We start from the raw sequence: 26,996 nt of genomic DNA on the forward strand, positions 1-26,996 counted from the left end.
TCTCAAAATGTGACAGGTCTTGCACATTTATGACTTATCATCTTAGAAAGTAGTAGCACAATAAGGTATGTGGAGGAGGAGTTTGGAGAAAGAGATTCCTGACCAGCTAATGCTAATAGAGCTGAGTAAGTAGCAGCAGTTTGATTGCAGCAGTGGGGAAGGGGTAAGGCTATTACTGTCCTGAGATACCTTCAGCCTGGTAAGATATGACCACTGACTAGGGCTGAACTTCTGTGTGACATCAGCAGCAAGGCAGTGTGGAGGGGAAAGCAACACTGCCGGGGCAGTAGGTGTTGAGCTGTTGGAAAGGGGGTAGGCAGCTCAGAAGAGCCAAATGCCTGATTGAAATGAGAACTTGTTTCCAGAGTTTAATGGACCACTGCAGGGGACTCAAGCTGACCTTCTCTATGGAGAGAACAGGAAGAGTTGCTCCTGGGAATATGGGTCACTCTGCAGCAAGCAATGGGGACGTGAGTGCCTGCTAGATCTGACAGTGGCTGAAGTATCAGACACTGGAGTGATGCCCTTGCTTTGTGGGGCCTCACCATGCCCCAGTGGGGCAGGGCCCCTGGATTTCTTGGCCCTCCCTAGACAACCCCCAGAGCTTGTTTGTGGTTGAGGCACCTACTCTGGCGGTAGAGTTCAATAAATCTCTTCTGATACTGTATTAGTTCGGCTTTGCTGGGCACTTCATCGATTTTGCGATGCAAAATTGCAATTTCTCGATTTCTTCGTGCCTAGAATGCAAAAGAGAGGAAGAAACAAGACTGCTTGATGAGAGACCTCATGTATTCTCTAAGGAGATAAAACACCAACCCCTATCATCCCATTCCATGCCCTGGAATACAGATGCAAAATGATGCTGTTAGCTGGGGATCCTCATCTTAGATTCTGTAGCACATAGAATAGGTTTGGCCACAGAGGCATAAAATTCAAGTGAAGAGGTTTGCAGACAGCCCCAGTCAGCCCAGGAGGCCCCAAGGACTCTTGAAAGGAAATTTAAGAAATACTTTTTCTGATGATAAGTCATGCTTTCTGTTGCCTCCCTGCACATTCCAAATCTTCTTTCCTTTATGAGTCAAGCTTTAAAGAACCAGTTACCTTCCCTGTCTCTAATCCTGCCTTAGCATCCTGCCTCCAGACCACCTTCTACTCACCAGAGCAGCTTCCCCAACACACCCAAGTTCCTCTTTAGCTCAGGCTCTCAGCAGGAATTAGGGAAACCTCAGCTAGCCTGAAGTTTCCCACAGTATGTGATTCATATGTCAGCTTCATTGCACTACAATGTATAGGGATATATCTTGGCTCTAAAGTAGCCAGTCAGCTTTTAGAAGATGGGCTACCGCTTTCACAACCCCTGAAATCCAATGCAATGCTGAGTCTATAAAAAAAACACAGTCTAGGGGCCGGAGAGATAGCATGGACAGAGGGGGTTTGCCTTGCATGCAGAAGGACGGTGGTTCGAATCCTGGCATCCCATATGGTCCCCCGAGCCTGCCAGGAGCGATTTCTGAGTGTAGAGCCAGGAGAAACCCCTGAGCGCTGCTGGGTGTGACCCCAAAACAAAAAACAAAACAAACAAAAAAAAATACACAGTCTAAAGTAGTTCCTCAAACTTTTTGAACAGGAGGCCAGTTCACTGTTCCTCAGACCATTAGAAGGCTGGACTATAGTTTAAAAAAAAAAACTATGAATAATTCCTATGTACACTACACATATCTTATTTAAAAAAAAAGAATGGGAACAAATACAATATTTAAAATAAAGAGCAAGTAAAGTTAAATCAAGAAGCTTAGCAGTATTTCAATGGGAATTATGGGCCTGCTTTTGGCAGGCTGTAGTTTGAGGACCCAAGACTGAGAGGAGGAGTTGAGAAACAGAAAAGGAGGGGAGTCAGAGAGTGAGGTGCACATCCCACACATGAGCACTGAGAGCAGGACTAGTCAGCTGCTAGGATAGGCAGCTGTGGCAAAAACAGTGGGGTGGATAAATAAAAGCAGTGGGGTGGCTAAATGTCTTTGGCAGGCTGCATGCAGGCCTTCGTTTGAGGATTCCTGGTCTAAAGAATTCAAAAGATGGAATTATACTATCCTGATTTGATTTAATTTTGTGCCTCTTTATGAAACTTTTATTTTGGAGAGTAGCAGTGCAGGGAAAAATAACCAAGGGTCTCTTACACATGGAAGGCCAAGTGCTCTACAGCTGAATCACATCCACAGAAATATGTGACAACATGTAGCTCTTTTAAGATTAATAGTAAACTGGGTTATGCAAAAATATGCCTCACCTGAACAACTCAGCAAAACGAGCAAGAAACTGATAGAAAAATCAGAATCCCATTAACCCCCTGCAGCCCATTGACCATTCTTATTGGTCTATGCATCCCAGAGAATATAAAGGATCAAGGCAAAGTTCAAAATAAATTAACTATGCATTTTTGAGTTTTCTTGAATCAGATTCTGGCTATGTAAGGAATTTTTACAATGCAATTTTATAAAGTTATTTTGAGAGTTAATTTAAAAGTTTACTTCTCTGGGTCCAGGGAAAAAGGGATTGAGCATATGCTTATCTGCATAGGAATTGAGCACCAGGCAGAATATTGCCTGACAAGGGCCCAAACCCTGAACATTAAAATAGAAACTTAACCTCCTAAAAAAAAAAAAAGTCAGTGCAAAATAACTTTGGGAGTTAGAGAGCAAGCATATAGTAGACAGGGTGCTTGCCTGGTATGGGCCAAACTGAATTTGATCTCAAGCATTCTATATGGTCCCCTGAGCCCACCAGGAATAACTCTGAAGCATTAGCAGATTTGTCCCCCAACAAAAATCAACAAAACCAAACCTAAGAATAAGTTTGTTTCCTCCATATTTGCTGGTCTTTTTACAACCCTCAGAATTTTTTTCTTTCTTTTTAATCAAATAAGATAGTTAGAAAGAACACTTAATTTTAGGGGAAGAAAAAAAATACAAGATTAGAACAAGTGAAACTCATTCCTGGCTCTGGCACCAACTCTGACTCTGGGCAAATATTTGACCAATTTTATCCAAAAGAAAATTGTCCCTATATAGGGCCGGAAAGACAGCATGGAGGTAAAGAGTTTGCCTTTCATGCAGAGAAGGTCATCAGTTCGAATCCCGTGTCCCATATGGTTCCCCGTGCCTGCCAGGAGCAATTTTTGAGCATGGAGCCAGGAGTAACCCCTGAGCACTGCCGGGTGTGACCCAAAAACCACAAAAAAAAAAAAATTGTCCCTTTAGAAAATGATGCAATACCTGTGCTCCAAATAAGACAGATGACTGTGAAAGAGCATACCAATATAAGACATATTGGTATGTTATGATAAAAGAGCTTTAGTGACAAGTCTCATGGTTCAATACTGAGACTTTCTAGTTCTGCTGCTGAGCACTCACACTTCATTAAGGTATAGTTTATTCTTTCTGTAATTGTTAATTGCTTTTACTCACCTGTAGTAAACGGATCTTATAAAGTTTCTCTTTCTCCATATTGTACCGTCTGTCTAGGTCTTCCTGAAAATTGGAAAAGAACACAATTATATGGGAATAGAAAAATGTCATCCCTTGATGGTCTTCTGAAGTTAAAGATTTTTATCATATCGTCCCCATTTTACTGCCTCAGATTTGAAAATGATAGCATTGGAACTAGGAGTGGTAATACCGAGTAGGATGCTTGCCTTGCATGCAGCTGACCCAGGTTCATCCCATTTTATTTTCCTATGATCCACTGGGAGTGATTCCTGAGTAACCATAAATACCACCAGGTGTAGCCCAAGAATGCCCTCCCCCCAAAATCTTAATAAATGGTAATGGTTAGGATATGGATTTTTATCACATGCAAGACTTTTGACAACCTTTTCCATCATTTTAAAACAATATCCATATGGTATCAATGGCTAAATTCAGCATTCTTTTAAAATGCTTGTTTCTGGGCCAGGGTACTCATGACTTAACCCTGGCACTATGCTCAGGAATCACTCCTGAAGCCTGAAAAGCAAAGCAAGTATCTTAATCCCTGTAGCATCTCTCTGGCCTCAGAATCCAGTATTCTTTTATAATTAAAAAACATTTTTGGTGCCAGACTTGGAAGTGCTCAAGGGTCATTTTTGATAAGCTCAGAGAACCACATGGGGAGCCAGGAATCAAGCAAGGGTCAGTTGTGTTCAAGGCATGCCATTTGCGCTATCGGCTGTATTATTTCTTCAGTCCCCGAATCCGGTATTCTTACGTATCCTCTAATTCTGTCTTCCCTTTTCTCTCCCCTTAATACACCATAAAAAATTATGGTGGGAAGATAATTATTACTGAAATAATCTCTCTGTGCCACTGGGTTTGGAGATACTGATTTGCTATCTGTTACAACTGAAAGCTACATTATGCAACATGGTAGCTACTAATTATACTATACCTATGTCATTTAAATTTACATTAACCAAGTTTCAAATAAATCATTCAATGATAAAAAGCCATATTTCAAATGAGTAGAAGTCCCATTGGTAGTGAGTCCCTGCCAACTAAGACAGTGCAGATGTAAAATATTCCATCATGGCAGAACGTCTTTCTTTTCTGACAGTCTTGGATTAACAGAAATTAGATCCTGAATCCAAGGAGGTTAAGAGTTAACCTCTTTTTAAGTGGGGATGGAGTGATAGTACGGCAGGTAGAGTGTTTGCCTTGTACATGACATGATAGTCTCTAAAGCACAGCCATGAGTGATCCCTGAATACAGAATGAGGAGTAAACCCTGAGCACAACTGGTTATGTCCCAAAAGTATTTAAAAATAAAAGCAAAACCAAAAACATCTGGGCCATGTTTTTCTGTACTACAGAAAGACATAAAAGGGGGTCAGAAGTGCCCCTGTCCTCGAACATATGCAGACACACACACACGAAAAAGCACAACCCATTCAGTCTCATCATGGGGCTCAGGTGCAGACAAAGTCCAACAGCCTTCCTGGTGGGAATCCCAGAGCCCCTTTCTAAGAACACACGGAGCATTGAGAGGTGAGGAACCTGAAGAAAGGCACAGAGGCTTTCCAGCTTCCCGTGTTTTCCTCTTCCCTTTTATCCTGGGGGTGTTCTAGCATGTCTAGAATACCATTCAGATCAAGACAGGCACCAAGAAATAAGCCACGATTTGAATGTTACTTACACTTGGAACAAACAAAGTTGCCTCTGTCCATTTTGTAAATAACTTTTCAGGGAAACAGTTATGTCACTGTGTTTACAGAATCATTTACAGCTACTACTATGGGTTGGCCCAAAAAATGGAGCATATTTACTACCTGTCTTTCAGCAGCTGGCTGACCCTTAAGAGTATTCACAGGGAAAGGGTTTTGCCCTCAGAGAGCTGTCTAAATAGGTAGGTGTCTGACCATCAGCTGGGACACAGGGGTAAAGCCAGTACACCATGCTGGGGCTATACCACCTGAATGTTACCTGCAGAGCGGTCCCCAGTGAAGTTTCCCCTCCATCGGAAGGGTCTGATGCATATAAGGGAGTAACACCCAAGATCTCAGAGAAGGGAGGACGGGCAGGTAGAAAATTTAGTTTGGTTGTTTTGAGCCACACCCAGAGGCACTCAGGGGTTACTCCTGGCTCTTCACTCAGAAATGACTCCTGTTGGTGGTGGTCAGGGGATCATTTGGGTTGCCAAAGACTGAACCATAGTCAGGGGCCGGAGCAGTGGTGCAAGCCATAAGACGTCTGCCTTGTGTGTGCTAGCCTAGGATGGACCATGGTTAGACACCCACAGCATCCCATATGGTCCCCCAAGCCAGGAGTGATTTCTCAGCACATAGCCAGTAGTAACCCCTGAGCGTCACTGGGTATGGCCCAAAAACCAAAACCAAAACCAAACAAACAAACAAAAAATGTGCAAGGCAAATGACCTGCCCATGTATTCTAGTGGGGCTCCAGTCCCACCAGGGAGAAGATTCAAGTAGTACTGAGGCTGTATTGGAGAGTCCTGGTGGTCAAACCTCAGGCGCCAACTACCATGCTGAGAATGGTAGATACTTACATTATTAGTCAAGGGTGTTGAGGGCCTTGAATGGGTAAAAAGTAACAAATAGGTTTTCTGAGTAAAGGGAATGAGATAGATGCTGAAGTCCTAGAAGTAAGAAGAGGTGAAAGAAAAGGCCAATTCTCTACAAATCTCTGAACAGGGTTCAGATAGGGAATAGCTGTGTAAACCCAAGGTTTTCATTTGTTCTGCTATGTTAGTACATACAAGCCCAACTGGATATTTGGATGTAATGATCCCTCCTCCAGCAAGATGTGATCATTAACATACATGACAGTCAAATGGATAAACTGGTTATAAATTTTAGCTGGGAAACAATTCAGTTCCTGGAAATATTCTTTCCCAGAGTTAGAACTTGGTTGTGTCTGTCTGTTTGTGATGTGGCAATCCATACCCACTGTGGCATTTTATTCATGAAAGGCAGCAAAGAGAAAGATGGAATCTAGTAAAATTATGAAAAGAAGAGCTCAGAAATGTGTTAGGGGAAGGAGCCAGTACTAGAAGACAGTACAGAAGACAGAGCTTCTGATTAGTTCTCCAGAAACTGTGTGTCCATACTCACAGTGATCACAGTGCCTAACTGTGCCAAGACTCCACTGGGCCTTACCTTTTCATCACTGCCTGGTGCTCGCTCAGCTTTCAGGTTTTCAATTTCCTGTTGCAGCCGCACCATTTCCTCCTTTAAGAGCAACAGATTTTTGCAAAAGATAGAAATATTTAATAAACTTGGACCAGCTAGTAGGTGAACACAATTTAACTTAACCTAAAGTCTAATTTTCAAATTCTGTGAGTTTGTTTTGGACAAAATCCTTAATTTTCACCTAAAAATGTTTCTCTGGTGAGTAGAGGCATTGTAATAAGCCAGGGCAATGTAAGGGGTAGGCGAGACACACTCAAATCTCTGAGGCATGAAATGAGAACAGCTTGAAACCTCATTTTCATCAGCATCCTCTCTTCTTTCTTCGTTCGGTTGTCTACTCTTTGTGGGATCTGCTGGCTGGAAGTCAATACACTCCTCCACTTGGCCTGAAGGAAGGTCTGGAAGGTTCCTGTGTCAAAGTGGCTGTCCCTCTTTTCAGCTCATGCAGAGCAGGCAACATACTTAGGAGACCCTGAGTTCCCAGTGGCAGGGATTTAGGCCATGTATGTATATATCACACAAATATCCTGGGTTTTCAGGACTGTCCTAGTATCCCATGTGATTGATTTTGCATGATGTAAGACATTTAAATGCCAGGAAAATCATAAAATTCTATTTTATTTGATTGTACTCTCAATTTAGGTGCTTGTGGTGCATATGTAGTTACTAGTCTAAGTCACTTGTGATGTAAAACACGGTTTCTACTACAGGCTCAAGTGACCAGACTCAGTCTCAGTATGGCCCAGCACATTAAAGTGAAGCAAAGCAGTAGACTTATTTAGGAGACCCAATTAAATGTTTTCTAACAACAAGCAACACTTACTCGGCAATGTGCTTTAAACTCCTGTTCTTGACTTTTCAGACTCTCATTCATGGCTACCAGTGCCCTCAAATTCTGAAGGATACTGAAGAAAAAACAGTACAAGATCAAGTCATTATGATTCATGCATCATAGCCAACACCAGTACTCCCATGCCAGAAAGGGAATATCTTTTATATTTCCACTGTCTCTCCTGAATAAGTCTAATAGGGTATCCACAAGTGGCAATAATGGGACATTTAATTGACACTATTAATTTACATTCAGAATGCCAAAAGCCACATCAAAACCAACATCATGGATTTCAGAATTAAAATGTCAACTGCAGGGACTGGAGTGGTAGCACAATCAGTAAGGTGTCTGCTTTGCCCACACTAGCCTAGAACTGACCATGGTTAGATCCCCCCGTGTCCCATATGGTCCCCCAAGACAGGACTGATTTCTGAGAACATGGCCAGGAGTAACTAACCCCTGAGTGTCACCGGGTTTAGCCCAAAAACAAAAACAAACAAAAAAAAAAGTCAACTGCAGACACTTCTGGGAGTTTCAGGTGTACTGGACTCTCGCTTATACCAATTACTCAATAGTAGTCAAGAATTTAAGGAGCATCTTTAATCATTTTAAGTTTCCAATTTGAAAAGGAAAAAAGTTGTTAGATGTTGTACTTGGTTTTTGTTTCGATTTTTTTCTTTTTTCTTCTTTTACATTTATATTCATAAATCGTAGACAGGGGCTCCTCCCCACCTTTTTTTTTCTCAACAGAACCATAGAACATGAATCATCTAGTTCTGTCTCATAAATTGAGAAAATAAAAGTGCAGGGTACCAGGGGCAAGCAGTCTCATGAACACTGAGTGAAAATAAAAAATGATCAGACCTAAATACCCAACCCAAAGTCAACAACAATAGAATCAAGAGACTCAAACTACAACAAGCTATACATAAAAGACCTCTTACACTAGCAGTCCAGGGGGCTGAGGGTGGAAATATGGGATGCATGCTGGGAACAAGGGTGAAGGGAGATAAACACTGGTGGTGGGAATTAACCTAATTCACTGTCACTATGTATCTTAATGATAACTGTGAAAGATATAACTGTAAAAGACTTGTAATTCACATTGGTCTCAATAAAAATTACAAAAAAAACCCCACTTATTTAAAAAATGTGTGTGTGCATGTGTGAGAAGCAAGATAGTTTTTACTAAACAAAACTTACTTAGAAAGATCTGAAGAGAGAGAAAAACTATGTGTTGAAAAAAAAAACATGGACTGCTCCATGTTTTTAAAATGAGCATCATTAAAAAGAAAAAAGCAAGCAAAGAGACAGAGAAAAACAAGCGAGATATGTGTTCAAGGGAAAACACAGGATTGAAGAAGTGTGTGCTTTAAAAACACAAGTAAGGATGGTTAACTCCAAAGAAATCTGGGTCATAGGACACAGTTAATTTGTGTTTGAACAAATTCCTTTGTCACTGGTTTTTTGTTTGTTTGTTTGTTTTTGAAGGAGGAGGTAGGGGTTAGACCAAGCAATACTCCAGGCTTACTCCTGGCTCTATACTCAGGAATCATTCCTGATAGGGCTTGAGGGACCAAATGCAGTGACAGGGATCAAATCTTAGACTTATAATATCTCCCTGGCTCCTTTGTTTTTTAAAACATGCAAAGACTAAACAAAACACCAAAATCAGGCTCTGTTCCTAATAGGAATTTGGAGACAGAGGCAGTAATTCCCAGCCCAGTACATGTGTCAGTGATAATGGCTCATTCTTTATTTTTCATTTCTGTTATTTAAATTTTTATTTATTAAATTTTTTAAAAATGTTTTTTAAATTCTTAAAAAATATAAAGAATTACAGTTTACAGAATTAGCTATAGTTGAATTTTTAGCATATGCTATTTCAACACAAATCTCACTACCAGTGTCAACTTCCCTCCACCTTATATTCCACTTCCCCAAACACTGCCTGCCACCTTGACAGGCATATAATAAAGTTCGGTGACTGCAGCTTAGATACGTTTTCAGTGTTGTTGAGTCTGTATATCAGTTATATAGCTATGCCACTCTTCCATGTCACCATTATAACAAAAATCTGACTTGTTCCCCATTACTTCCCTTTCTTATCTTCTCCCCCCACCTTGATTTCTTTCTTTCTCTGTCCATCTCCTCTCTAGGCTCTGGGATCAAGGGTGATCTAGGCATCTCCCCTTTACTACATTACATTTCTTCATCCAGCTAGTCTATATACTGCAGATAAATAAAATTATGCATTGTCTTTCTTCTTCTGTCTTACTTCAATCAACATATAATATTTTCCTCCACAGCAAATGGCACAATTTCATTGTTCCTTGCAATGACATAATATTCCAAACTATGGGCAAATTCTGAATCAAAATATAAATCTGACCTTGAGAAAAATAACACCTGGCTCTTTAGTTCAGTGTTCAAAGAAATTAAGCTACCAGATACTGGTAAAATCACTTCCTTGAAGGAAGATAAACATATGGAGAAACATTTTACTTTGGATCAGCTTTGGATTCAATCTTCTCGAGGGCAGCTTGTTCTTTGTCCAGTTTCTCACTGTAAATCTTCAACTATAAGAGAGAACAGAGACATCATTGTAGGAATATTTCCACTCTTCTTCCCACCTAGATCTTATCTGTGCCCCATTTATGATGGTAGGTGGGAAGGCAAAGTGAATTTGGTTATATGTGGAAAAATAAAAGACAATGGATAAAAGGGGATGAGAAAAAAACATAGACCAAAGTTACACCCTTCTTAACACATTCTGCTGGATTATTAAGTGCTGGCCACATAACAGCATAACAGCAAATGGATAAAAGCCCATATAAAAGTATAGCTTACAGCAAATGCTTCCTCAAAGGAAGGGGAAAACAAAGTTTGACTGTGAAAGACATCTGCTGTATTTCAGAATCTGTCACAGCAATATGCAGGAGTAAGGGAAATTTTCCTTCTTCTTGAATATTTAGTTCTTTTTCTGAGTCAGTGCAGTTTTTGAAAAAAAAATTTTTTTTAGAAGCTCACTAAAACTGTTAATATGGCACATAATAAAATAATACGATGGAATACAAAGTACTTTTTTGTAGGGGGGCACACCTGGTGACATTAAGGGGTTACTCCTGGCTATGCGCTCAGAAATCGCTCCTTGCTTGGGGGATCATATGGGATGTGGGGGATCAAACTTTAATCCATCCTAGGCTAGCGCACCCAAGGCAGACTTCTTACGCCTAACACCACTGCTCCAACCCCTACTTTTTTTTTTCATTTTTGTTTTTGGGTCACACTGGCAGCGCTCAGGTGTTACTCCTGGCTCTATGCTCAAAAATCACTCCTGGACCATATGGGATGCTGGAATTCAAACGAACCACCATCCTCCTGCATGCAAGGCAAAAAAGCACTACCTCCATGCTATCTCTCCGGCACCCTTACTTTTTTGTTTTTGTTTTTGTTTTTGTTTTTGGGCAACACCCAGTAATGCTCAAGGGTTACTCCTGGCTGTGCACTCAGAAGTTGCTCCTGGCTTGGGGGACCATATGGGACACCAGGAGATCGAACCGCGGTCGGTCGTAGGCTAGCACTGGCAAGGCAGACACCTTACCTCTAGCGCCACCACGCTAGCCCCAAAACATTCTGTTGTTTTTTTTGATTTTTGGGTCACACCGGCGGTGCTCAGGGGTCACTCCTGACTATCTGCTCAGAAATAGCTCCTGGCATATGGGGGTCCCCCCCATATGAGGGACCATATGGGACGCTGGGATTCGAACCAACCACCTTAGGTCCTGGGTCGGCTCCTTGCAATGCAAATGCCACTGTGCTATCTCTCTGGCCCCCCTTACTTTTTTTTTTTTTAATGAAGACTAAAATAGCTCTTTGGGGGCTGGAGGCACAGTTCAAATTGTAGAGCTCATGCTCAGCCTGTGTGGACCCACAGTTGGAGCCCCAGTGCTGTAAGGATCCCAGAGCACCAGGTTGAGTACTAAACTATCAGGCCAGCAATGAGCAATGCCATAAATTTTTTTTTTTAAAGAAAACATCACTTTTTTCCTGACTGCTAGTATCTGTTATGTAAAGAAAGCAAATAATAAAATCATAAGCATATTGTTTCCACTTATGACTTATTGACTTATAAACTTCTAAAAGAATATACAGCATACTTGCATATGTATCAAATCTTTCTGAAAAGATTCATAAGAAACTGATTACACTGTTACTCCTGGAGACGACAGTTATGTAGCTGGATTATGGAAGCAACATTCTTCGTTCACACTTGATGAATTCTGAGTCATGAAAATGTGTTACCTATTTAAACTCATAGGTTAATATAAAGTTCCAGAGGGCTAGAGAGAGAGTATGTAGATATAGAGCTTGCCTTACAAGAGACTGACCCAGATTTAATCTATGGTTCCCCAAAAGATACTCCCAGCATCACTGAGGAATCTCTGAGTACAGAACCATGACAAAGCCCTGAGCACCACAAGATGTGATGCAAAACTCAAAAAAACAAAAATTCATAAGAATTCAAGCCAGGGACTGGAGAGATAGCATGGAGATAGGGTGTCTGCCTTGCACACAGGTCAGTGGCTTGAATCCCGGCCTCCCATATGGTCCTCCATGCCTGCCAGGGACCATTTCTAAGCACAGAGCCAGGAATAACCCCTGAGCAAAGCCAGGTGTGACCCAAAAACCAAAAACAAAACAAAAATTCAAGCCAGAAATGGGGGAAAAAGGCACAATCTGCAGTAAATCCTTCTTGCCTGATATCCTAAACAATTTGGAGTATTCTGTTGGAAACAGGAGTGGATGCACAGATGAGAAGATGGTCAGCAGACAAAAATGACTTGAGGAGGGCTCAAGTATGAGATCTGCAGATGCAGTCAGAGCTGGCCCAGCCTGCAGACTGGATACACACTGGGAATAGTCAGATGGGCTCAGCAATCTTTAAACAAAGTGCCGGTGCTCAAGTACCAGAGAGAGAGAGGGAGGTGGTAGTCCCTGGGAGAAACAGGGTGCTCCTCAACTCTGAGTACCAGTATTCAGAAGCTGATTCCACTAAACAGTGGTGCTACCCTTCTAGAACAATCCCAAGAAGCAGGCTGCATGAAATGGGACAGGAGACACACAACTGACAACCAGAGATGCTAGAATCAAAGATGAGTTCACAGCTAAGAATGACCAAATATCACATGAAAAGTGAATAAAAGAAGCCTCAGGCTCAACACATGAACTTTAATGTGGAAAAAGGGTTGGCAGATCAAAAATAAACTTTAGGCACAATGTGTTTAGCATGACATGAAGATACTGAATTTCATTTTAAGGAATCAATCTCATGCAGATCTAACACAAATTGTGACTGCTAAAAATCTGGAGTGAGCAGGTTAGAGCCTGGGCCTCTGGAGCAGCAGTGTGTAGCCTTCTCCACATATGCCTTCTGCTATTCTAAATCCCCTTTTCATCCATATCCTGATCCATTTGTCTGTCTGGTTTGTTTTACTTTAATGTCTTGGAAGAGTGGGTTTTATTGACAAGGTAAACTCTGGGAACACTTGTAAAATTCTCAGTGTTGTCGTGCTTACTCCTGATTCTACTCAGGAGTAATTCCTAAAAAACTAAACCTCGGTCAGCTGCAGGCAAGCAAGCACCCTACCTACTAAGTGCTTGCTAAGTGTTATTTTGTCTAGCCCTTGCCTTTAAGAGCCTTGGAAGGCTGAGGCTCAGAGATGATGCTCATTATTCAGGAGCTTGGTCTTCAGATGTTCTGACCAAATCAGGCTTCTTTATAAATTGTTCAGCACTAGGCTTTGTGTAGCTTCCCACCATTCTAGATAGTAACTGGTTGAACTGAGAATAAGCTGCTTTCTGATAGGTTGCTGGTGCCAGCATGCCAGCCTTTGAAGCTTAGCACCTGCATGGCTTCTCTGCATGACTCTCCTCATCTGCAGAACAGAGATGATAACTGTTGTTGCCAGTGTTGCTGTGAAAAGTCAATGAACTGATATCAGTGACCTGCCTGATGCACAGCCAGGAGATAGCAAGTTTGGCTGCTTTTGTTCTCTGTGGTGGGAGAACTATCTCTGAGGGAACCTTTCCCTTTCCAGCAAAAGAAAAAGTTTCCACAAAGACTTGATTTAGTGTTTGGCACAAAAGTAGACTTTATAGTCACCTAGGATTTATATCCAAAGACATATAAGTGTCTTAGGAAATTGATAACTAGATGCTAGGACTCTAATCTCTTCCATATTGTTGTCCAAAGATTGATCCCTGACTTGGCAAACATCATGCCAGGGTCTCTACAGCATTAAAAGTAAGAGATCAGCAGGGATCCCCCACAGGACTCCACCATCTGATACACAGGAATGCAGTTCCAGAATAAAGTAAAGAAAGCTGATCTGCTCAAATGCAACACAGGCATCTTTTAAAAAGAATGAAAAAAAATTTTTCCTTAAATTCTAATTGTCATTCTTATGCTCGCCTTTCAAAGGGTTGTTGTTGACAATAGATGATGAGTAGAGGTCAAAATTCAAACTTGTCAGGTTTATAGTGAGGCAGTGAACTAAGCATATTCATAGAAATAAGAATTTTAAATGGGAAAATGTCAGGTAAAATTAAAATAATGATAGGGCAAGGCTCAGTTTCAAAGAAAATGGAGAGAAGCTGCTTCCATGTGATTGGAAGCACATGATGTGGCTCTTGCAGGGAGGTCTTGACAAATACAGATTTCACACAGACACTGAAGTCACAATGAAGAGATTGTTCCCTGTACCAAGGTGCGTAATTACTATGGACATGGCAAAGAAGAGAAGCCTGTAAACTCTTTTCCCTACAGTACTGGTATCAAGGCAGAGGTACTTTCGCCTGGTTTCCTAGGCAATCAGCAGTGGGAGGCAAACAACATTACAATGTTAATGTGACATGGCATTCTCATCTCCTAGATTAGAAAATGAAGCCACACTCAGAGGATGCCTACAAAACCCTTTATCCCTTTATATTTCTTCCTCCCACTCTACCAAGGATATAACCAGTCATGGTAAACAGCAAATTATAATCAGCCTTCCTGCCTGCATTGGCATATCATCAGTGGACTCAACTAGCTCCAAAAAGAAAAAATATACTTTGTAGTAGTTTGTCCTTTGGTGGTTAAAATGGTACTGAACACATCCAGACTTCTTTATTGTCAACATACCCTAAACAATATCATATCACGATGATTTTCAGTACTTGCATTGTCTTATTGTCTTATTACAAGTAATCTAGAAAGAATTTAAAACATACAGAAAGGAAGCAGAGAGTTTGAGCAAACTCTCTAATTTTATAAAGGGAATATGGTATTGTGGTATTCTGGGTGGGGGCTTGGAGGGTGCCCACATGTGTATATCATAGAGAAATGTTTATCACTCTGCAGTTGTTTCATCTTAAAAGAGACCTGACTCTCAAAGAATTTAGTATTTTGGAGCAAGGCAACAATGCCGTTTAAGAGATAGTACCGCTTATTGTAGATGACCCTTCTTGATCTCCTATGTGTCTTTCCCATGTCCAACAGGTCCATTTCCTGCAGAAAGATTTCTCAACCCTCCCAGCCCATAGAGATCTCTCCAGCACAATTGCGGAGTGTCTGGATATGCTTGGGCCACACAGACTAATGGGGCTATTTCAATACCTAAAGGACCTGAGACCTATGAAGGGCTTAGTCCCGACCGGACTGTGGTTTCCCTGCATTCCAATGGTAATGGAGGTCAAAAACAATGTTTAATAAGGTCCCAGAGGGAGGAATGGTGCTTACCTTTGTCAGAGTTTTCTTTTTTTCATCATATCTGGCCTGCAAGTTAGTGTGATTTGTTCGCAGCTGTCAAGAAAAGATTAAAAAATAGTAATAATAAAAACAACAACAACAAAGACAAAAACCCAGCATGATTTCCTTTTTTTTTTTTTTTAACTCATCAATGGACTTTTATTTTGGATTTTTACAGCTATAAATGTCTTAGTGGTACAGTTCCAGGCAAAGGAGCATGCATAAGAGCACAGCATCCCTTCCCTGAAGATGAGGCTGCAAATTGCTGGGAACTCTCACAAGGGAAGGGGCAGGACAGTAGAGGTGGAACAAGGTCAAGTTCTTGGCAGGTCACCACAGAAAAAAATTTACAGGAGAAAAGATGTTTTAGGGACCCTGTTTATTACAAAGTAAAAGGCAATGTGCCAACATAAAGAGTGACAGAAAGACTGAAGTTGAATTCTCTGAGAAAAAGACATTTTCCTGGAAGGTATCTTATCCAATTTGGAACTATATTATAAAGCTATAGTGATTAAAACTGCTTGGCTCACTGATTAATGGGTTAGAATAGAATACCCAAGGACAAAACTCCATATATATATGAGAGGTTAATTTTTGATAAAGGAGTTGAGAACATGAAATGGAGTAAAGATAGACTCTTCTTTTTTTTTTTTTTTTTTTTTTTTTTTTTTTTTTTGGTTTTTGGGCCACACCCGGTAACGCGCAGGGGTTACTCCTGGCTATGCGCTCAGAAGTCGCTCCTGGCTTGGGGGACCATATGGGACGCCGGGGGATCGAACCGCGGTCCGTCTCCTAGGCTAGCGCAGGTAAGGCAGACGCCTTACCTCCAGCGCCACCGCCCGGCCCCTAAAGATAGACTCTTCAATAGTACCAGGAAAACTGGTTAACTACTTGTAAGAAATTCATCTGTATCTATATCTCACAGTTTCCACAATTCAAAGTGAATTCAAAGTCAATCAAAGATCTTGAGATCCTACCAGAAACTATAAAATATATTGAGGAAAATATAGGTAGCAATATCCAATATTTGGAAATCAAAAGTGTCATCAAATGTTTCAATACCACTAACAAAGCAAGGGTATCAAAATTAAACAAATAATACTATATCAAAGTAAAGAGTTTTGGCATGATAAAAGAAGCACAGGTTAAAACTAAAAGGCAACTAACTGTATTGGAACAATATTTGTATTCAACACATCAGATAAAAGCTTGATATCTAGGATATATACATAATACTCACAAAGATCTGAACAAACAAGTTCAAAGGCAGAAATGTAAGCACACAAATGACATGTTTGTCCATCTTTAAATTAAGTTAAACTAGAAAATTAAAAGATCCTGAAAGAATGATATTTTCTTTTTTATCAGTAAATACTTTATTTAGAGTATACCAATTTTTACATTAATATAATTTCTTTCTCTTCCAATATCTCCAATATCTTATTTATTTGCTTCCTCTGGTCTATGACAGTCTCTCAATCTTCCTTGGTTTTCATGACCTTGCCAATTTTAAGAAACACTAATTAGGCAATTTTGTGATATTTCCCAATCTGAGTTTAATGTTTTTTTTCTCTCATGCTTGAATTGTGGTTATGGGTTTTCAGAAAGAAAACCAATCTATCTGATCACATTCTATCAAGAATTATCAATTGCATCATGACTCTTTTACAAGGGCTCTTTATCTTGATCACTTAGTCAAAGCAGCACTTGGCTGCTTTCTGAGCTGTGAGTTCTATCACTAATCCCTGCCACACTCAGGGAGTTCTATCTCTGTAAAGTGGTGTCTCCTCAACTCGCTCGTTTATTTCCCTGTGAATATGTGCTTGTCTTCCTTCCTTCCTACTTCCCTTTCTTCCATTTCCTGAAGCACAAACAATGTACCACACTTCTTTGAGGAAGACCAACAAATGTCCAACAGATGTATAAAAAATTGCTCATCATAATCTATAATTAGGGAAAACCAAATAAGATGAGATACCTCTTATAGCAATGAGGACGGCACATATCAAAAATACTAGGAACAATTTATGTTGGCTGGGATGTGGTAAGAAAGGAAGTCTCCTAGCACCTAGCTTGGGGGGACATATGGGACGCTGGGGGCTTGAACTGTGGTCCCTCCTAGGCAAGCGGGGCAGGGCAGAAGCCTTATCCATTGTACCACCACTCTGACCCCTTGGCTCCCCTAAACTCTGACTAGACCAAGCTACACTCAACTGTCCCTCCAGTAGTGAAACCACCTATCCAGGCTACAGGTTGACTCACCTTGATCATTAGAGCAGCACAACGAGCACACCAAGAGCAAGGGTAGGGCTAGTAAGGGGTGGTGGCCTGGGACTCCTGGCCATCCCCTTTAAAAAAGGCTCAATGGAGGGGAAACAGGTAGAGGTTTGAGAGGTTTTTCTGGTTTTAGGGGAAGGGGGTTTAGGACCTTGGGGGGTTTGGGAAGAAATGGGAAAAGGAGATGTTGAGGGGTGGGTTTGGTAAAAGAAGAGGTTGTGGGGTGCTGAATTGGGAGTTTGGGCTGATGGGAAGGTCTTGGGGACAGAGGAACTTGAAGGTTGGGGGAAATTTGGGGGCGGTGGAGGAGTCAGGACAAATGATGCTGGGGTTGGGAGGCTTCAGGGTGTGGGTTGGCAAAGTGGATGGAGGTCTTGGGAGAGGGGATCTTGGGAGGAGGTGGGGTTGAGGAGTGCTGGGATGGGAACTAGGGAAGGCAGTTGGGGAAGGGGCTCTGAGAAAAACAGGGAAGAGGTCTTGGTGGGGAGGGAGAGGGTGATGGAGAAGGGGGAATTTCCTTTCCTGACAGGGACAGAGAGGGCGTTTAGATTTCTGAGGCATGTCTCTGAAAAGCTCCAACTAGAAGTTCTCTCAGATGGAACAGGAGCTGGAAGGTGGCACCTGCCTTATATACCTTCAGTGGACTCACGACTTCCTGTGAGACAATGTCCATTATGACATCCCCTCCATTTCTGCTTTGCTATCAGCCTGATGGCTGGAGAACCTCGTTTTCTTTGCTGACTCTAAATGTGAAGTAGCCAAGTTCTTGTTTTTTTGTTTTTGGTTTTTTTTCCGGCCACACCCGTTTGATGCTCAGGGGTTACTCCTGGCTAACCGCTCAGAAATTGCCCCTGGCTTGGGGGGGACCATATGGGACGCCAGGGGATCGAACCGCGGTCGCGGTCCTTCTTTGGCTAGCACTTGCAAAGCAGACACCTTACCTCTAGTGCCACCTCACCAGCCCCATTTTTTGTTTGTTTTTTTTTGTTTGTTTGTTTACCAAGTTCTTAAGTCTAGGGAATGACTTTCATTTCCTCCAGAAGTCTGGGTTCCACTCAGACAACTTGCAGGGTCTGCATGACTCTTTTGTGGAATGGCAGCTTCTCTGCTTGGCCTTCCTGCTGTCTCTGAGCTCTGAGCTCTCAGATTCTCACTAGATCTCACATCTGTGCTAACATTCCTCACAACACTTGCAGAGATGCAAGCTTGGCCCAGTGCCCTGGTGGAGCATCCAGTCCCTAAGGTTGTCTCCAGTGGCTGCCCCTCCACTTGCCCACTTTTTTTTTGAAGTAATATCTTTATTTAAATACCTTCATTACAAACATGATTGTGTTTAGGTTTCAGGCATGTAAAGAACACGCCCCTTCACCACTGCAACATTTCCACCACCAATGTCCATTTCTCCCTCCACCTCACCCCACCCCGACCTAAACTCTAGACAGGATTTCCAGTTCCCTCATTCATTCACATAGTTATGATAGTTCACAGTGTAGTTATTTCTCTAACTGCACTCACCACTCTTTAAGATGAGCTTCACGAAGTGAGCTGGAACTTCCAGCCCTCCTCTCTTTGTTTCTGAGGACTGTTGCAAAATGTCTTTTATTTTTCTTAGAACCCATAGATGAATGAGACTATTCAGCACCTATCTCTCTACCTCTGACTCATTTCACTTAGCATAATAGATTCCATGTACATCCATGTATAGGAAAATTTCATTACTTCATCTCTCCCGATGGCTACATAATATTCCATTGTGTATATGTACCACAGTTTCTTTAGCTATTCATCTGCAGGATATCTTGGTTGTTTCCAGAGTCTTGCTATGGTAAAAAGTGCTGCAATGAATATAGGTATAAGGAAGGGATTTTTGTATTGTATTCATGTGTTCCTAGGGTATATCCCTAGGAGTGGTATAGCGGGATCAAACGGGAGCTCAATTTCCAGGTTTTGAAGAAATCTCCCTATTGCTTTCCATAAAGGCTGGACTAGATGGCATTCCCACCAGTAGTGGATAAGAGTTTCTTTCTCTCCACATCCCCGCCAGCACTGATGGTTCTCATTCTTTGTGATGTGTGCCAATTTCTGTGGTGTGAGTATCTCATAGTTGTTTTGATTTGCATCTCCCTGATGATTAGTGATGTGGAGCATTTTTTCATGTGCCTTTTGGCCATTTGTATTTCTTTTTTATCAAAGTGTCTGTTCACTTCTCCCCATTTTTTGATGGGGTTAGATGTTTTTTCTTGTAAAGTTCTGTCAGTGCCCGGTATATTTTGGATATTAGCCCCTTATCTGATGGGTATTGGGTGAATACCTTGTATCCTGGGCACTATTTCTTTTGAAGTCAGAAGCTTCTCAGTATAACGTATTCCCATCTGTTTATCTCTGCTTCCAATTGTTTGGAAAGTGCAGTTTCCTCCTTGAAGATGCCTTTAGTCTCAATGTCATGGAATGTTTTACCTACGTGTTATTCTATATACCTTATGGTTATCAGGTCTGATATCAAGGTCTTTAATCCATATGGATTTTACCTTCGTACATAATGTTAACTGGGGGTCTATGTTCGCTTTTTTGCAAGTGCTAATCAGTTCTGCCAACACCACTTCTTGAAGAGCCTTTCCCTGTTCCACTTAGAATTTCTTGCTCCTTTGTCAAAAATCAGGTGAGTGTATGTCTGGGGAACATTCTCTGAGTAATCAAGCCTATTTGAATAATCTGCGGGAATGTCTTTATTCCAATACCATGCTGTTTTGATAACTCTTGCTTTGTAATGCAGTTTAAAGATGGAGAAAACAATGCCTCCCATATTTCTTTTCCCTAGAAGTGCTTTCACTATTTAAGGGTATTTATTGTTCCAAATGAATTTCAAAAGTTTATGATCCACTTCTTTGAAGAATGTCATGGGTATCTATAGAGGGATCACATTAAATCTGTATAATGCTTTGGGGAGTATTGCCATTTTAATGATGTTAATCCTGCCAATCCATGAGCAGGGTATGTGTTTCCATTTCCATGTGTCCTCTCTTGTTTGTTGAAGCAGGGCTTTATAGTTTTCTTTGTATAGGTCCTTCATGTCTTTGGTCAAGTTGACTCCAAGATATTTGAGTTTGTGTGGCACTAATGTGAATGAGATTGCCTTCTTAACATCTATCTCTTTTTTTTGTTTGTTTTGTTTTGTGGTTTTTGGGTCACACCCGGCAGAGCTCAGGGGTTATTCCTGGCTCCAGGCTCAGAAATTGCTCCTGGCAGGCACGGGGGACCATATGGGGTGTCGGGATTTGAACCAATGACCTCCTGCATGAAAGGCAAATGCCTTACCTCCATGCTATCTCTCCGGCCCCAACATCTATCTCTTCCCTATCAATATTGGTGTATAAAAAGGCCATTGATTTCTGTGTGTTAATTTTGTAACCTACCACCTTGCTATATGAATCTATTGTTTCTAGAAACTTTTTGGTAGAGTCTTTAGGGTTTTCTAAGTAGAGTATCATGTCATCTGCAAACAGTGAGAGCCTGACTTCTTCCTTTCCTATCTGGATTCCCTTGATATCTTTTTCTTGCCTGATCACTATAGCAAGTACTTCCAGTACTATGTTGAAGAGGAGTGGTGAGAGTGGACAGCCTTGTCTTGTACCTTAATTTAGAGGAAAGGCTTTTCTTTTTTCTCCATTGAGGAAATATTTGCCATTGGCTTGTGGTAGATGGCTTCAACTAGATTGAGAAAGGCTCCTTTCATTCCCATATTGCTGAGAGTTTTGATCAAAAATGGGTGTTGGACCTTATCAAATGCTTTCTCTGCGTCTACTGATATGATGTGATCTGAATTTTTCTTGTTGTTGATATTTTGTATTGTGTTGATAGATTTATGGATGTTAAACCATCCTTGCATTCCTGGGATGAAACCTACTTGATCGTAGTGAATGATCTTCTTGATGATGCATTGGATCCTATTTGCCAGGATTTTGTCGAAGATCTTTGCACCTGCATTCATCAGGGATATTGGTCTGTAATTTTCTTTTTCATAGCATCTCTGTCTGGTTTTGGTATCAAGGTGATGTTGGCTTCATAAAAGCTGTTTGGGAGTGTTCTTGGTTTTTCAATTTCATAGAAGAGCCTAGCTAGGATTGGTAGTAGTTCCTGTTGAAAGGTTTGATAGAATTCATTAGTAAACCCATCTGGGCCTGGGTTTTTCTTTTCAGGCAGATATTTGATTACAGTTTCAATTTCCTCAATAGTGATGGGGGTGTTTAGATATGCTATATCCTTCTTACTTAACCATGGAAGGTTATAAGTGTCCAATAATTTATCCATTTCTTCCAGGTTCTCATGTTTAGTAGCATAGAGTTTCTCAAAGTAGTCTCTGATTACCCTTTGGATCTCTGCAATATTTGTCGTGAGCCCCCCCCCCCCTTTTCATTGCTAATACAGGTTATCAGGTTTCTCTCTCTTTGTGAGTTTTGCCAATGGTCTATCAATCTTGTTTATTTTTTCAAAAAACCAAATTCTGCTTTCATTGATCTTTTGGATTGTTTTTTTGGGTTTCCACTTCATTGATATCTGCTCTCAGCTTTGTTATTTCCTTTTGTCTCCCTATTTTTCATTCCTTTTGTTGATCATTTTCTAATTTTATGAGCTGCGTCATTATGCTATTCAAGTATGCTCCTCATTCCTTCCTGATGTGTGATTGCAAAGCTATACATTTTCCTCTCAGGAATACTTTTGCTGTCCCCCATTGATTCTGGTAGTTTGTGTCTTCATTATTGTTTGTTTCTAGGAAAGTTTTGATTTTCTGTTTGATTTCATCTCGGACCCACTGGTTGTTCCATAGCAGGCTGTTTAATTTCCAATTGTTAAAGTTTATCTTCTGTGTCCCTTTGTAGTTCACATCTAATTTCAGAGCCTTGTGGTCAGCAGAGGTAGACTGCAAAATTTCTATCCTCTTGATTTTATGGAGGTATGTTTTATGTGTCAGCATGTAGTCTATCCTGGAGAATGACCCATGTACATTGGAGAAGAATGTGTATCCAGGTTTTTGTGGATGGAGTGTCCTATATACATCTACTAGTCCTCTTTCTTCCATTTCTCTTTTCAGGGCTAGTATATTTTTGTTGGGTTTCAGTCTGGTTGACCTATCAAGTGTTGACAGGGCCATGTTGAGGTCTCCAATAATTATTGTTATTATTAATTTCTTCTTTCAGATTTGTCAATAATTGTATTAGATAACTTGCCGGTCTCTCATTGGGTGCATATATGTTTAGTAGTCTGATTTCTTCCCATTGCACATATCCCTTGATTAGTAAAAAGTGTCCATCTTTGTCCCTTACAACTTTTCTGAGCCTAAAGTTGGTGTCATCATATATTAATATGGCCACCCCAGCTTTTTTAGGGGTGTCGTTTGCTTGGATAATTTTCCTCTAGCCTTTGATTATGAGTCTATGTTTGTTTTGACTATCACGTGTGTTTCTTGTAGGCAGCAGAAGGTTCGGTTCATCTTTTTGACCCATTTTGCCACTCTGTGTCTTTTAATTGGTGCATTTAGTCCATTGACATTGAGGAAGATGATTGTCATAGGGTTTAATGTCATCCTTGTGGATAAGTTTGCCGTGTTTGTTGGTCTGTCTTGTCTTAAAGTAGACCTTTCAGTTGTTCCTTTAAGGCTGGTTTTGCATCTGTGAAATTTCTGAGCTGTTGCTTATCCATGAAGTTATGTATCCTTCCTTCCTTCAAACCTGAATGTGAGTTGTGCGGGGATGCAGTATTCTCGGTGAGGCATCTATTACATTCAGTCTTGTCACAATATCCCACCACTGTCTTCTGGCCTTGACGGTTTCTTGTGACATGTCTGCTGTAAGTCTTAAGAATGCTCCTTTGAATGTAATTTCCATTTTTGATCTTGCTGCTTTCACTATTCTATCTCTATCTGTGGAATTTGTCATTGTAACTAGGATGTGTCTTGGGGTGTTTTTCTTCGTGTCTCTTTTAGCTGGTACTCTTTGGGCAAGCGGGATTTGATTGCATGCAGTCTTTAGCTCTGGGAGTATCTCTGTGATGATGTCTTTGACGGTTGATTCTTCCTGGGGATCTCCTACCTGGGCCTCTGAGACTCCAATGATTCTTATGTTGTTTCTGTTGAGTTTATCAAAGACTTCTATTTTCATCTGTTCAAATTCCTTGAGTACTTTTTCCAGTGTCTGATCGTTTGTCTTATGGTTCTTTTCTAATCTCTTCTGCTGTATGTAGTTGTTCTGCATTTTATCTTCCAGTTCACTAATTCTGTCCTCAGCTGCTGTTACCCTGCTGGAGAGGCCATCCACTGAGTTTTTCAGTTGAGCTACCGTGTTTTTCAGATCTGTTATTTCAGTTTGGAGTTTTCTTATTTCTGTCTTTGTGGTCTTTTCAGATCAATCTATGCTTTCTTTGAGTTCCACGAACATCCTCCACATTTCTGTTCTAAACTCCTTACCTGAGAGGTTAATCAGATGGTTGGAATTTTTTCGGTCATCAGAGAAATCATCTTCATTCTCTGTGCATGGTTTTCCCATTGTCATGCCTGTAGTGTGATTTTTTTCTGCGTGTTGTGGTGGGGTTCATTGGTTAGAAAGAGTGCTTGGCCAAGAAGTGAAGTGGAGCGGAGTGGCCGTGCTCTTCTGTGGCCTCAAGGAGGCAGTTTTTTGTGGGGGCCCTTCCTAGTCCTCTGGAGAGCTTCAGGGACTCAGAAAAGAGATACAAGTAAAGCCATCAGGTCCCTTCAAGTTCTCAGTCATCAAGGGCACAGCAGAGCAGATCCTTCACAGACAGAGTAATCAGCTCTCTGCCTGGCGACCCTCATAGCCAGTCCTTACTCACTCGGTCTTTCTTGGCTTCTTGGCCTTAGCAGCTCCAGGAGGCAGTTTTTTTTTTTTTTTTTTGGGGGGGGGGGCCTTCCCAGCCCTCTGAGAGTTTCAGGGACTCAGAAAAGAGGCCAGCATGAATTCTTAAAACTGAGTAATACTGCATTGTATATACCATTTTTTTTTATCCTGTCATCTGATCTTGGACATTTGGATTGTCTCCAGATTTTGGCTACTGTGAACAACACTGCTATCAACAGAGTAGAGCTGTGTTTTCTGAAGAGTTTTTTAGGACTTTATGTCAAGATTGAAATATAGATAATATACATAATCAATTTCTAGTTGTTCTTTTTTCTTTTGGCCATCTATATGTCTACCTTCATGAAATTTCTGCTTATTTATTCTCCCATTTTTTTTTGGGGGGGGGGGTCACACCCGGCAGCACTCAGGGGCTACTTCTGGCTCTATGCTCAGAAAATCGCCGCTGGCAGGTATGGGGGGACCATATGGGATGCCGAGATTTGAACCACAGTCCTTCTGCATGAAAGAAAACGCCTTACCTCCATTCTATCTCTCCAGCCCCTCTCCCATTTTTTGAGGTTTTAGGTTTTTTGTTTAGGAATAAAGTTCTTATCAGTGCTTTCTAGATCTTGCATGTTAACCCTTATTCAAATGAATAGTGGGATCTGAAGAGTATCATGCTGAATGAAGTTAATCAGAATAAGATGGGCAGATACAAAATGATCCCTTTCATATGTAGAAACCAACAAATAATCAAAGGAAATAGAAATTGAAACCTGGTCTTTAATAGAAAGCATATCCCATGGGAGCCGGAGAGATAGCACAGCAGAAGGACATTTGCCTTGTAAATAGCTGAAATGTGGTTTGAATCCCAGCATCCCATATGGTCCCCTGTGCTTGCCAGGAGCAATTTCTGAGTGCAGAGTCAGAAATAACCCTAAGCACTGCCAGGTGTGGCACCCCTCCCCCCCAAAGCATATACTTATATGAGGGTGAAATACAGGAAGTGATGAGCACAGTGAAAGGAAGGTGGAAGGCTGGTGCTAGAACATTTTATGCATGAAAATATGTTAATAAAACTATAACTCACAGTACCTAAAATGAAACAAACAAAAATATATGTTCTCATCAGGTCCATTTTTCATTAAAGATCAAAGAATAAATATTTTTCAGTCATATAGTCTCACTATAACCCCTCTTCTGCTCGCAGAGTTTGTAAGAAACCATGGAAAATATATAAACAAGAGATTTGCATATATATATATATATTCCAATGAAACTTCATAAATAAAAACAAATGGTGGATGGATTGTCCAAGGGTCAAAGCATGCTGACTTCTGTTCTAAGACCTGCTTTGACTAGTCTACTACAGAATTCTTAACTCTTTTCCCAGTTCTTTCCGTTTTAAAATACGATTTTATTTTATTTGAATTAAATGATAAAAAGAACACACCAACCTCTTCCAGATGTTTTGTCTTCTGCAGAATCTGCTTGTTTAAGGAATTGACTTTCCGACGATGTAGTTGGGAGGTTCCCAATTTTTCTGAACTTTCTTCAGCTGACAGTTCAGATTGCTGTGGAAACAGGCAGGAAGGGAGACCCCAGAAACTTTAATTAGACCATCTCAGTTCATGTAAGGCAGATAGATCCCTTCTGTTCTGTCTGGGTAGATCACTGCTGGGCAGCTACTAAGCCACAGTATAGCAGGAAGCCTGTATAAAACCCAGGTAAAGAGAAGAGACGGAACAATGACCAAAATACCTATCAAAAGAAACTGCTTTTCATCCAGAGACACAGATTCCTGGTAACTTCACATAGGCAAGAGCACATTATCAAAGAGTCTCAGATATATCACAATGGATATATCTGGGTCTATATCAGGTACATGGGTTCTCCAACTCTGAGGTTTAATCACCAATCAACCCATTTTGTAGATAAATTCCCAAGAGAATAGATCCTGAATTTCCCACCCAACTTCCACATTATCTCTCTACCCACCTTCCACAGCCTTTTTTATTAAGGAACCTAGTATATATACACCCAATGTTTTCTGAAACTAGGAACCTGCATACCATCTTTTTTTCATCTTAGTGAACATGAACAATTAGACTTGGGTAGCTAATCTATATGGAAGAAATAGAAAAAAAGAAAGAAAACTGAAATCTTTAACTTTACAGACACTTCTTGCAAGAAAACCAGTAACTACCTTTAAACTTGTTTTGCTTTTGGGCCAAACCCAGCAGTGCTCTGGGATTACTCCAGGCAGGCTCCAGAGAACCATATGGGATGCCAGGGATTGAACCCTGGAGGACCATGTGTAAGGCAAATGCTCTACCAGCTATACTATTTCTATTTTTTTTTTTTTTTTTGTGGTTTTTGGGTCACACCCGGCAGTGCTCAGAGGTTATTCCTGGCTCCATGCTCAGAAATTGCTCCTGACAGGCACGGGGAACCATATGGGACACCGGGATTTGAACCAATGACCTTCTGCATGAAAGGCAAATGCCTTAACTCCATGATATCTCTCCGGCCCCTACCAGCTATACTATTTCTTTGGCTCCTAACTAT

General features: G+C 41.0%; 1 protein-coding gene across 1 annotated transcript in view; it reads right to left on the minus strand.

Annotated features, from left to right (window-relative positions):
* Positions 1-26,996, minus strand: part of CCDC93 (coiled-coil domain containing 93) — a 106,996-nt gene that overhangs the window by 16,174 nt on the left and 63,826 nt on the right. Inside the window, exons 12-18 of the mRNA XM_049773143.1 lie at positions 25,886-26,002; positions 15,295-15,357; positions 10,017-10,090; positions 7,503-7,584; positions 6,647-6,718; positions 3,465-3,527; positions 629-737 (exon numbers count right to left, since the gene is read on the minus strand). Of these exons, the coding sequence (XP_049629100.1) occupies positions 629-737; positions 3,465-3,527; positions 6,647-6,718; positions 7,503-7,584; positions 10,017-10,090; positions 15,295-15,357; positions 25,886-26,002 (580 nt within the window). The remainder of the gene's footprint in view (positions 1-628; positions 738-3,464; positions 3,528-6,646; positions 6,719-7,502; positions 7,585-10,016; positions 10,091-15,294; positions 15,358-25,885; positions 26,003-26,996) is intronic.

This window comes from Suncus etruscus, chromosome 5, assembly GCF_024139225.1.
Source record: "Suncus etruscus isolate mSunEtr1 chromosome 5, mSunEtr1.pri.cur, whole genome shotgun sequence".
In the NCBI taxonomy this organism is placed as follows: Eukaryota; Metazoa; Chordata; class Mammalia; order Eulipotyphla; family Soricidae; genus Suncus; species Suncus etruscus.